Source organism: Bidens hawaiensis, unplaced genomic scaffold (genome assembly GCF_021521415.1).
Source record: "Bidens hawaiensis isolate Kalapana, Puna unplaced genomic scaffold, B.hawaiensis_p1.1 tig00023392_1, whole genome shotgun sequence".
Classification (NCBI taxonomy): Eukaryota; Viridiplantae; Streptophyta; class Magnoliopsida; order Asterales; family Asteraceae; genus Bidens; species Bidens hawaiensis.
Genome location: NW_027493662.1, coordinates 200584 through 213807, shown reverse-complemented (window position 1 = coordinate 213807; position 13224 = coordinate 200584). Strand labels below are relative to the sequence as shown.

General features: G+C 37.5%; 1 protein-coding gene across 1 annotated transcript; it reads right to left on the bottom strand.

Annotated features, from left to right (window-relative positions):
• Positions 1 to 10981: 10981 nt before the first annotated feature.
• LOC143567339 (mitochondrial outer membrane import complex protein METAXIN-like) lies at positions 10982 to 13224 on the bottom strand. The gene is made up of 4 exons (XM_077053786.1): positions 13027 to 13224; positions 11643 to 11977; positions 11447 to 11523; positions 10982 to 11325 (listed from the first exon to the last, which is right to left on the bottom strand). The coding sequence occupies exons 1-4, from the start codon at positions 13190 to 13192 to the stop codon at positions 11247 to 11249; spliced, it is 657 nt and encodes a 218-aa protein (XP_076909901.1). The 5' UTR covers positions 13193 to 13224; the 3' UTR covers positions 10982 to 11246.

Sequence of the window (13224 nt, the reverse complement as noted above, 5' to 3'; positions counted from 1 at the left end):
CCTGTTGGTGTAGGGATCCCCAATGCGCCGTGCGCTGGCGATGGTACAGCATTAAATTGGGCAATTGTTCCCCTACCCAGGATCATATTGTGGCATGACGTGGTGGGCAAGACCAAGAAGTTGACAACTTCGGCTCGCTTGTGCTTATCATCCCCCATAGTTAGTTCAAATTGAATCTGGCCTAGGGGATGTATGATTTCATTTGAGACACCACAGATTGGTGCGTTCACAATTTCGAGCCGAGCTTGGTCTGCCGGGTCTAACTTTCTGAAACACTGCTCATACATAATGTCAGATTCGCTTCCAGTGTCCACCAGGACCTTTGACACTTCGTAATGAGCAATGTGTGTGGTAATAACGAGAGGACTGCTTATTGAAGGGCCTCCCCTGATTCTTGGGAAGATGACTTGCTGCTCGCGCCAATCTCCGTGAATTTGCGCGCTTCTCTTTCTTGACGTCTGCCCTTGTCGTCCCCCCTCAGCCACACAGATTCTTTTGTACTTCTTGTTGGCAGAGGCTCCCTCCGGTTGCTCATCTTCTATTCTTTGGTTTTTTACCAAGTGAGCCAGCCTGCCAGACTTTACATCCTTCTCGATCGCATCCTTTAAATGATGGCATGCGTCGGTGTTGTGGCCCGGGGACCTGTGAAATTCACAATATTTACCACTGTTTTGCGGCCCCTTGTAGTGTAGTTGCTTGGGAGGCTTGAATTGGACATTCTCAGTACTTAACACCTGTGAAGGTGTTTTAGTGAGGGGAGTCCATATTCTTGGCAGAGGTCTGCTAGGATCTCTGCCGCCCTCCCTCTTGTCACCCTCCCCGTGTTTACGAGCATCCTTTTGGGGCTGGGGTGAGCTTGGTTGCGCTTGTTTTTCCGCGGAAGAAAAACTTGTTGGCTGCAACCTGGACCATACAGAGTTCTGTTTGGCCCTCTTCTCTTTGCTGCGCGGTGATTCAGCCTGATGCGCTCTTTCTCTTGCCCTATCTTGGGCAATCTGTTTCTCATTTCTCGCGAAAACTCGCGATGCCTCCATTAACTTGGCCCACGTGGTGGGCATACCATCTTTGCTTACGAGAGCTCGTCGTAACTGATCACTGCGCGCGCCTTGTATAAAGGCCACGCGCAGGAGCTGCTCAGTTATGCCCCCGATTGCCAGGGACTCCTGATTGAAACGAGTGATGTAATCTTCAATCGTTTCATCATTCCTGCGGATGCAGTGCATGATGTCATCAGGATCGCGCGTGTGCCTGCGCTGCTGTACGAAGTGGGCCTGGAACTTTTCTAATAGTTCCTCGAACCCATCAATTTGCCCTGTCGGCAAGCTCTCGAACCATACTCGCGCTGCGCCCGTGAGGCAGCGGGCAAACATATGACACCATGTTGGCATCGTCCAGCTCTCTAGGTTTCCCGTGTTATAGAAACCTTGCAAAAAGTCATCTGGATCTGTCGTGCCATCATATTTCCCCAGACCACTTGGCATCTTGGTCTTGTGCTGGATGGGAGCCTGCGCGATGCGCGCAGTAAACTTTGAGTGTTTTACCAGGATGGCTGGTCTGTAGGGTGTGGTTACGTCCACTTGCCCTCTGACCGGTGGGCTGTATGGCATGTGCAGATCCGGATCTGCTCTGGCTCCTGGCGCCATGTTCACAGGCGCGCGGAGCTGCGAGCCTCCTGCATGAGTATCCCTTGTCTTTCTCATGCTATGCACCTCTTCATCACTGAACTCTGTGTGTGCAGTGTGAACAGAATGCCCTTCTTCCGGCGCGCGCGGCCTTTTTGTGGGCTGCTTCTCCATCGCTTGCCTTTGTGTTTGGTCGGCTAGCTTCTTCTGTTTGATCATTTCAGTGTACTTTTCCATCAGACGCCGACGTGGATCTACTCACTGGTAGCAGATCTACTTTCCTCGGGTGTGATTAAACTATTTCACCGATGGTTCTTCTGGATCCGAGTTCTTCCACCTACAAAATGAACAGCGCCGTTACTTACCCCTCAGAAAGGGACAGAGGGGTCCTCTTTGGGGTAACCCTCCGGCGTGAGAATCAGTATCTTTTGGAGAAGATAATAATGTTTGTAGGTAAGTCAATCTCAAGAGTATTGCTGAATCGCTGAATACCCTTGATGATGTGACTGTGTGTTTTCCTGTAACTGACTGTGAGTGAATATAATTCAATATGATTGAATGTGATATCACTGCTTGTAACTGTCAATGATTGAGTGTGAATGAATGTGTCATCAAAGTGGAGTTGATGCTGTATTTATAGTGCTAGGGTTTCCACTGGTTGGGCTCAGCCTCGTTGGCCTCCTCCAACCGCACTGCGCCATGTGTCCTCTGGGACACCTGGCGCTTTCTCGTTGGTTGTAATCATGTGGTAGCACATGTGTCATGCTGAGTTGTCGACCTTTCATTTGGCAGCTGTCAACATCAGCATATTCTTACTCCTTAAAAAGATGCCTTCTAGAAGATTGTCTGACGTGCACAATCAAGGTTGCCCTAACCCTGATTTGGATAAGGACGAGGTTGATTATGTGCACGTGTGATATGCGCCCATCCTGAGGATGCGCGAAGTCTTCTTTTTATTCTCACGCGCAGATATTTCATGCGCAGGTGTGATATGCACGAGCGTGTGATATGTGCCGCGCGCTGGTGCGCCACGCGCAATTGTGACGCGCGAGCATATGTGATGTGCAAGAGCATGCGATATGCGCCGCGCGCATATGTGATGCGCGAGCATATGATGCCTGAGCATGTTTTGTATGCGCCATGCGCCTGGGTTTTGGCTTTGTGCCTTCATAATGTCTTTATCTTGCGGGTTGACCCGGCTTGCTTGGTGTTGAGGCGGGTACATACCTCTTCATCACCCAAACTCATTAACAATGATAATTATGAGAATAAGAAGCATAAACTTAAGGTGGTTATTTTCTTGTGCAAGCCGAAAGGGATTACGCACAGAATCAAAGATGGATATAGATCAGATACTTAGAAGTGAGCTTGCAACGATTAACGAAGACTCTGAGAGTTATGGCCCGAAGGTTAATGGTGACGAGAACCCTAGAATCCGAGCAAAGGTGGAAAAGAAATCGAAGAAAGAGGACACTAATCATGTGTTCACTGCTCAATTTAGCATGAAGAGCTCATATGCACTTTTCTTGGACAGGATGACAAGCAAGAGAAGCTTTGGTGGAATTCAAGTCTACTCATAAAAACATATATATCATCTTCGTATTCTTCTCCTCCTTAATGTTCTTGAGGTTTCTTATTGCTTGTGTTTGGTGGAACATTCATGTTATCCTATTAACATCTTTTCCCTTCTGTATTATTTGATTAATAATATCACTCATTCATTCATTCATGAATCTAGGACAAAAGATATGGTATAACAGCTTCCATGGCACAACCTACATACTGGTTTATCTATGACAAAAGTTTCTTATCGTAAGTGTAGATCATATAGGGATATTGGGTTTTAATAATTTAAAGTTTTACCCATTAGCCGTTGCTAAGCCCAACTTTAAAAATGTATCACAACACTTCCAGCTTTTAATTCCATACCAAAAATTTTTAATAAATTAACAAATCAATTTTTAAAAAGTGTTTACGAAACTTGTTAATCTTTATAAAATGTGAGAATATTATAACATGTGATATAAACTCAACTTTGTTAAGAGGCATCAACATCATCAATAGAAAGCTTCTAACATGCTCCCGTGTATGTAAAGAAAAACAAAACCATTTTGTGTAATATTGTGTTACTTGTACGTACAAGTTTGACAAAAATTTCTTATTTAACACACATATATTAATGGAATCTTCCTATAAAGATAGTCAATTTTGTTGGTTTCCCATGAGATATTCCCTTCTTAAAATGACAATATCCAACCATCACGTGTAGCCGTGTAGGGGCATACTTGAAAGGCTCAGGAACCGGATAAACATGCAAAGGCCAATGTTGTCTAGGCATCCACGTTTGAGGTGCATCAATCATGGGATCCGATCGATCGTCAATGCCCAATGAAACCTAAACATATATATAATGTTATATTCTAAGTTCTTATTCTCGTATAATACAATCATATAAAAAAGAGAGATCATAAGATATTTAAGAGAAGATGTGTTTGTGAGAGCTACAGGTATAAAACACCAATGCTTAATTGAGAGTGCTAACCCTTACTAAGATTAGGGGAAATTTGAAAAAGTCATTCATGCGAATACGAAGCTTGTGATGTGTGAAAGAGCAAATTAGTTCTATTTCTGTAAACGCGATTTTTAGCCGTTTTAAGTGATTTTAAAAGTTTTTAAGCATTGTTTGGCGAGTTTGAAAGTTAGGAAAATATAAATTAAGTTAAACCAAGTTAAATACCAATAGATACAATTTTTTATAATCTGAAAGATCCGAATTACATTCCGAATCGCGTAAACAAATGTGAATACAAATATGAAAAATCCTAAATGTTACAAGCGTGTTAATCTGTTTTTGTTTGGTATTGTATTATGTTGAAGACCCCTCCTCCAACTACCTAATGGAGGTCATGTACTTCTTTTATCTTAGTGATGGATTGATGTTGTTCTAAAAAAAGTTGGTCGTCATCGTTGGGCACGGTTCACTAGAGCAACCCTTGGCTAAGGGGCAGACCTAGTTAAATGTTAGGGGTAGCCTCCGCTACCTCTCAACTTTTCGTCGGTAGTGCAAAAAATTATAAATTTGGTCGGTTTTTGTATTTCGGTATCTCTGAAAAAATATAACGTTACCCCTATAAGTTTAAAGCTCAACCAAATTAAATCTCCTTACCCCTTTACAAAATATTATTATTGTTTGGATGGGCGGTCATCACAAATAATCGTTGCTTCCAATCACTCCTACTGCCTTCCTACGTCACTCACGGACAACCTCCACGATGCAGCCGACGCCCTACAGCCGCTGCTCTGGGCTCCATCTTTCACGGATCAACTTCTACTTGTTCGATCTACATATTATTCTACTTCTATTTAAAATTGCAATTGTTTATTTGTTTATAGAAATTGTTAATTTGGTATTGTTTAGGGACTGAATGTTTATGTGTAAATTGACATTGATTGGGAATTTTGGGTTTATGGTAATCTAAGAAACAGAAAGAATGTCATTTCTAATCGACATCATTTTTAGGTGGAGGTTTTAAATACAGTTTAGATATGCAAATTCAATAACTTTGAAATAGATGTAATGAGGTTTCAACCAGTTTGTTAGAAAATATGTCTGATTTAAATCTTTGTAATTCATTTTTTAAGTTTGACATATCTAAGATAGTGACATTTTCTTATATGTATCTGCATGATTTTAGTAATGAAGAAATATGATTTATTTCGGGTGATCTTACGACCATTTATCACACATTATAGGAAGATGATAAATTTGCAAAATTTGGTGGAAAGTGTGATCTTGCTCCTGTAATGGTGGAAACCATAAAGCACGCAACTTTTTTTTTGTATCAAATATTGAAGCTAGCGTGGGTTTTACCTGTTGTAACCGCAACCGTTGGATTATGTTTTTCTAAAATGAGCATTATCAAGACGGATTTGCGTAATTGAATGGGTGATGTTTAAATTGAACAATGCTTTAATTTGTGTGATTGAAAGATAACGTTTGATAAAGTAAAAGAAGAGGATCTTCTTTTTTTTGAACGACCAACTAAGTAGCGCTGGGTACTCCGTACGCGGCCCCCATTGGCTAAAGGTAGCCCGAGCCGGCCACGAGTCCGGATGGACGGAACCCCTAGCGGTTCACCTATTGAGGGATTCCCCGGATAAAACCGGGTGAGATCAGGACTCGAACCCTGGCAAGTCAGGGTCATCCCTCATATCTCCTATATAAATTGGTGGTAGTGAGGCTTGAACCCCCGACCTCTCACAAGTAAAGTGAGTGTTCTACCATTAAGCCACAACCAATTTATAAAGAAGAGGATCTAATGGCTCAATTTCAAACTTTCAAAAATCGAGCGGAGAAATTTGCACCTTATGTGTTTAATTCATTATTATTGTGTTTCTAGTTCAGTTTCATTTACATTGTATGCAATACGATAAAAAAAAAGTTTTAATGTTATCACTAAGATTTCGATCTAGATTTGTCACTGTCTTGGCTGGTGTGAGAAGGCAACATGTTGTATTGTCTAGCGAGGCACAAATTTCTCACATACTTGATACATTAGGTAAAAACAAAAAAAATACAAAAAAGTATTGTTTTGATTCGCATAGAAATTTTTATTCAATGTAAAGTCATGTACTCATGTAGTGTCAGTGTATATTGATCACCTTAATCGCTGGACTATAAGCATAGTAATATGAGTATTTCTTCAGCTTAGGCAAAATATTTTAATAAAAACAACGGATAGAAGTACAATGATCAAGTCGTGTCATAAGATTGACCAAGGTAGTACAAATGACGGTCGACAAGACAAATTTTGAAGAACTACGAACACAAGTTCCATTGTCGATTCCAGTGTTGATACATGGATCCCACTGTCCACTGTGCACCAAGACGAAATCATATCCACACGTCTCTCAATATACAAGGCATGATGAGCAGGTGTGTTAATACTGAGTTCTTAATTAAGATCACTTACAAATAATTACACTACTAAAAAGTTTGTAAAATATCTTTACTACAAAATTAAATGTCTATAAGATTTGGAGAATAACACCATAAGTAATGTAAATCAATATGACCATTAAACTATAAGACTTTAGCTACTCTTTTTTATCTTTAAGATGTTGGTGTTTTCAATAGCATCATAAAGAACTTAATCCATAATGCACCGTCACAACAGGAAGGATACAAGCCTGGTTACTAATTAAATCACAACGCGAAGAGTACAAGCCTGCTTACTAATTATATCGATAACTGTCTTTGACATGCATGACCAAGTAAAGAAACTAACTCAAGCTCTCATTGCGTGACTACTTCTTCGATGGAGTGTGGACATAATCATAATAAACCTAGTCCAAATTCGAAAATTATCATTGAAATATTTTATTAATAAATCATTATTTAAAACCATTTAGAAAAAGTCTATATTGAATTAGATCAAGCCAATATTAAATCAAGAACACCTTCTAACCATTCCACCAACTATATAAATACATATATGTTTGTTTCACCTCTCCTCATAGAAACTCATCCAAACTCTTTTAACAGTGATAATTATGAGGATAAGAAGCATAAACTTAAGGTGGTTATTTTCTTGCGCAAGCCGAAAGGGATTGCGCACAGAATCAAAGATGGATATAGATCAAATACTGAGAAGTGAGCTTGCAATGATTAACGAAGACTCTGAGAGTTATGGCCCGAAGGTTAATGGTGACAAGAAACCTAGAATCCGAGCAAAGGTGGAAAAGAAATCGAAGAAAGTGGACACTAATTATGTGTTCACTGCTCAATTTAGCATGAAGAGTTCATATGCACTTTTATTGGACAGAATGACAAGCAAGAGAAGCTTTGGTGGAATTCAAGTCTACTAATAAAAACATATTATATTATCTTCGTCTTCTTCTCCTCCTTAATGTTATCTTCCCTTCTATATTATTTGATTTATAATATCATTCATTCATTCATGAATCTAGGACAAAAGATATTGTATAACTTCCATGGCACAACCCACATACTGGTTTATCTATGACATAAAGTTCTCATTGTAAGTGTAGATCATATATATAGAAGGACTGTTGGATTCTAATAATTTAAACTTTTACCTATTAGCCGGTGCTAAGCCCAACTTTAAAAATGCATCACAACGCTTCCAACTTTTAATTCCATACCAAAAAGTTTTAATAAAAAATAAATCAATTTTTAAAAATTGTATACAAAACTTGTTAATCTTTATAAAATGTGAGAATATTATAACATGTTGTATAAACACAACTTTGTTAAGAGGCATCAATTTCATAAATAGAAAGCTTCTAACATGCTCCCATTTATGTAAAGAAAAACAAAACCATTTTGTGTAATATTGTGTTACTTGTACAAGATTGTTAGAAAAATATGTCTGGTTTAAATCTTTGTGATTTGTTTTTTAAGTTTGATATATCTAAGATAGTGGCATTTTCGGATATGTATCCGAATGATATTAGTAATGAAGAAAGATGATGTATTTCGGGTGATCTTACGACCATTTATCACACATTAAAGAAAAATGATAAATTTGCAAAATTGGGTGGAAAGTGTGATCTTGCTCCTGCAATGTTGGAAACTGTAAAGCACGCCACTTTTTTTTGGTATCGAATATTGAAGATAACATGAGTTTTACCTGTTGCAACCACAACCGTTGAATTATGCTTTTCTAAAATGAACATTATCAAGCTGGATTTGCGTAATTGAATGGGTGATGTTTAAATTGAACAATGATTTAATTTGTGTGATTAAAAGAGAACGTTTGATAAAGTAAAAGAAGAGGATCTAATGGCTCAATTTCAAACTTTCAAAAATCGAAGAGGAGAAATCTGCACCTCATGTTATTAATTCATTATTATTGTGTTTCTACTTTAGCTTCATTTACATTGTATGAAATACGATAAAAAAAATATTAATGTTACCACTGAGATTTCGGTCTAGATATGTCACTGTCTTGGCTGGTGTGAGAACGCAACATGTTCTTTTGTCTAGGGAGGCACAAATTTCTCACATACTTGATACATACATTAGGTAAAAACAAAAAAATTAAAAAAAGGTATTGTCTTGATCACCTAGAAATTTTTATTCAATGTAAAGTCATGTACTCATGTAGTGTCAGTGTATAATAATCACCTTAATCGTTGGACTATAAGCATAGTAATATGAGTATTTCTTCAGCTTAGGCAAAAGATTTTAATAGAAACAACGGATAGAAGTACAATGATCAAGTCGTGTGGTAAGATTGACCAAGGTAGTACAAATGAGGATCGACAAGACAAATTTTGAAGAACTACGAACACAAGTTCCATTGTCGATTCCAGTGTTGGTACATGGATCGACCACTGTCCACTGTGCACCTAGACGAAATCATGTCCACACGTCTCTCAATATACAAGGCATGATGAGCAGGTGTGTTAATATTGAGTTCCTTAATTAAGATCACTTAGAAATAATTACACTACTGCAAAGTTTGTAAAATATCTTTACTACAAAATTAAATGTCTATAAGATTTGGAGAATAACACCATAAGTAATGTAAATCAAATATGACCACTAAACTATAAGACTTTAGCTACTATTTTTTATAGTTCAGCATCATAAAGAACTTAATCCATAATGCACCGTCACAACACGAAGGTACAAGCCTGGTTACTAATTAAATCACAACGTGAAGGGTACAAGCCTACTGCCTACTTACTAATTATATCGATAATTGTCTTTGGCATGCATGAACAAGTAAAAAACTAACTCAAGCTCTCATTGTGTGACTTCTTCTATGGAGTGTGGACATAATCATAATAAACCTAGTCCAAATTTGAAAATTGTCATTGAAATATTTTATTAATCAATGATCATTATTTAAAATCATTTAGAAAAAGTCTATATATTGAATTAGATCAAGCCAATATTAAATCAAGAAGACCTTCTAACCACTCCACCAACTATATAATACATGTTTGTTTCACCTCTCCTCATAGAAACTCATCCAAACTCTTGACTTTCCCGGTGCTGGAAAGTCTGAAGGAGAAGTGTTATAAGCTTTGAATGGAAGCCCCGGTAAACGGCGGCAGTAACTCTAACTGTCCTAAGGTAGCGAAATTCCTTGTCGCATAAGTAGCGACCTGCACGAATGGTGTAACGACTGCCCCGCTGTCTCCGACATGGACCCGGTGAAATTGAATTCTCCGTGAAGATGCGGAGTACCAACGGCTAGACGGTAAGACCCCGTGCACCTTTACTATAGCTTCGCAGTGACAACCTTAATCGAATGTGTAGGATAGGTGGGAGGTGGTGACACACAACGACCAATCCTGAAAGACCACTCTTTCTTCTAAGGATGCAACAGTGATAATTATGAGAATAAGAAGCATAAACTTAAGGTGGTTATTTTCTTGCGCAAGCCGAAAGGGATTGCGCACAGAATCAAAGATGGATATAGATCAAATACTTAGAGGTGAGCTTGCAACGATTAACAAAGACTCTGAGAGTTATAGCCCAATGGTTAATGGTGACAAGAAGCCTAGAATCCGAGCAAAGGTGGAAAAGAAATCGAAGAAAGAGGACACTAATAATGTGTTCACTGCCCAATTTAGCATGAAGAGTTCATATGCACTTTTCTTGGACAGGATGACAAGCAAGAGAAGCTTTGGTGGAATTCAAGTCTACTAATAAAAACATATTATATCATCTTCGTCTTCTCCTCCTTAATGTTCTTTTCCCTTCTGTATTATTTGATTTATAAAATCATTCATTCATTCCTGAATCTAGGACAAAAGATATTGTATTAACAACTTCCATGGCACAACCCACATACTGGTTTATCTATGACATAAAGTTTCTCATTGTTTCCCGCGAAGCACTGACGTTTCCTACAATATAAGATAAAATACTTGAGTTTAATAGAAACTTGATAAGCGGCTTATGCAGTTTGGGTAAACATGTGGCAAGCAGAGTACTTGAAACGATTTTACAAATGTTAAATTGCTAAACAAATTAAAAGATAAAAATATATGAGTTGACAAATCAGTTTTATATTAAAGAGTGAAAATGAAAATGCCATGAATAGACAATAGTACCACCCTAACCCTCATGACTTGAATGGTTGACCGTGTAGGTCCAACAATCAATCAAATATAGCCAAACGACTAGTTCACTTTTCACCGGTTAAAGAACAGAGTTGGTAGTTAACCGTGGCATGTGGGTTGACTGGAAAACCAATAACAACCAGAAAGTCAGAAACTGAAGAAAACAGGTTATAATTGGCTGCTCAAATACAAGCTGAAGCAGTCAAGTTCTTATTTGAAAAAATCTCTTGTTTTTTCTACTACAAATTTACGATATAAGCATCTATAGTGATGATGGATGTAATTGGGCTGACAGGAGATTATAGAAAATGACATATTTTGAGAAGGTTATGTAGGCTATGTAGCTCGTTTGAGTCATTAACGCTTGGTCTTATATTTATTTTTTGAAAAATGATTTTTAATGTAGTTAATACTAACTTAAGGGTGACAAAGGAATGACCTAACCGGGAAATAACAAATCACAGTCAACATATTACATAAGAAAAACAAACATGGATGTAACATAATACATTAATACTGCTACTACAGAATGATACTGACCGGTAACGCATAAAGTGTGATAAGTGCATGCCCAAGAAAAATAGCATCCAAACTAGTTGGCCTGCATTACATAAGAAGGAATGCACATTAGTCAAACCATTAGCTAGAAGAGTTCTTTCCATGATTAATAATTTCAACATAATACGAAAAAATTAAAACAAAAGTAGCATCTCAAAACTTGCCTGTTATCAAAGAAAAACGAATCTTCACCTAATCTAGTTGACAAAGCTTTGTAAGCAATAGTAGCTTTCCTATATATCTGCAACACAAAATTCCAGTAAACTCAATCAATAATATAGTCACCAGAATATTACCATCACCGCAAAATAAGAAACAAACAAGCATGCAGAAGACATCTAATAACAGAAAAACCAGTACCTCTTCCTCCCTTCTTTCAGCATTATCTTTCGATATACCAAGCAACTGTCTGGCATCGTACACTTGCTTCAAATACAAAACCTTTCCTATTGGCCACGGAAGATCAGAGTAATAAATCTTATGTGCAGAATTTCCATCTAAACCAACCCAAAGTTCATACAAGATTGCATCCGAAAGCCATGAATTAATCATTGCAACTGTTGATACCCATTCAGGAAGATTCTGAACTTCCGAATCCAGGTTAATAATATTGTCCTCTTTTAAACTTTCAATCACACCACCCTTCGCATTGTTGTAAGCAACATATGTATCGGAGTCGACATAAGGAATTTGATCTGAATTAGACAAAAACAAAAACTATGTCAATGATCATATGATATTGCAAGCAATCATAGTTTTAATCATGGTTGTAAAAATCACAGCAAGGCTTCGATTAACTATCTAATAATCACTAGTCCCTACCCCGCCTACTAGCTGCTGATTAATAGCAATTTGGTCAAAATAAAATTTATATGTAAAATTTGGTGTATATATGTATATTTGAAAAATTAAATATAAATTCCAATCCGATTAATCCATATTAATCCCAATTAATCAATAGCCCTACCCGACCAGCGCAGCTAGCGCCTAGCTATGCATTTAACATCAGTGATATATCGATTATCCGTACACAAGCGAAATATCGGTACCGATTATATCGGCGATATTGACCGAAATTTAACCGATATTTGACAGATATTTTAGATGACTAATTGATGTGGACTCGTAGAAAAGATTTCATAACTTACGTGACACTTTTGAGTTTTGACTTTTGATATTACTATTAATATTATATATGTTTACGTTTCTATACATGTATATATAAGTATATACAAATTCTATCCCATTGCAATAACTGTTATCTCACATATTAGTCCTTGACCGATATTTGATATTCTACGGCATTAACTACATAAGCGCCTAGCGTGTTTGGTCATACTAGTTAGCTAGTATTATTATTGGTGGGGTAGGTTAACATACAAATGAAATTAACGTGCTAAACGTGAGAATCAAGTAGAGTAATTATGTAATTACTCTATGATGTAATTACATAATTACTCAACTTGATTCTCACGTTTAGCACGTTAATTACATTTGTATTTGACCCAAACCCTATTATTGGTCAAAATGAGGGTTTACTAGATAAATAAGTTGATATCTATATCAAATTTGAAATAAAGCTTTTAACCTAAAAACACAATAGTCATTTCACATGAGAAATTAGTAACTAGTTAATATTAAAAACACAATAACCATTTCCCCCAAACAAATCAAATAAACCACAATGAATAGCGTAAAAGTGAAATGCAATCATCAATTAACGTTAAGAATAAAGATTAGGTACCGGAATCAGGAAAAGTGAGATTGTAGCTTAAATCGAAGGAAACATTAGCCAATTTGAGGTAGATGTAAACCGGTAAACACGAAGGACAAGCTGTTGGTAGGCCAAAACATGGTTTGCGAGTAACTAGAGTCAGACGTTGTTCGCTTTGAGTTGATGATTCATCCATGAGTTAAGTTAAAAGCACAAGATTCTGAAAAG

Excerpts from the sequence above, each read along its gene's own strand:
- LOC143567339 (XM_077053786.1), bottom strand. The coding sequence starts at position 13,192 with ATGGATGAATCATCAACTCAAAGCGAACAACGTCTGACTCTAGTTACT. Across the intron at positions 11,524-11,642 it reads CTGAAAGAAGGGAGGAAGAG|ATATATAGGAAAGCTACTAT; the intron begins GTACTGGTTTTT and ends TTTGTGTTGCAG. Across the intron at positions 11,326-11,446 it reads TCGTTTTTCTTTGATAACAG|GCCAACTAGTTTGGATGCTA; the intron begins GCAAGTTTTGAG and ends TATGTAATGCAG.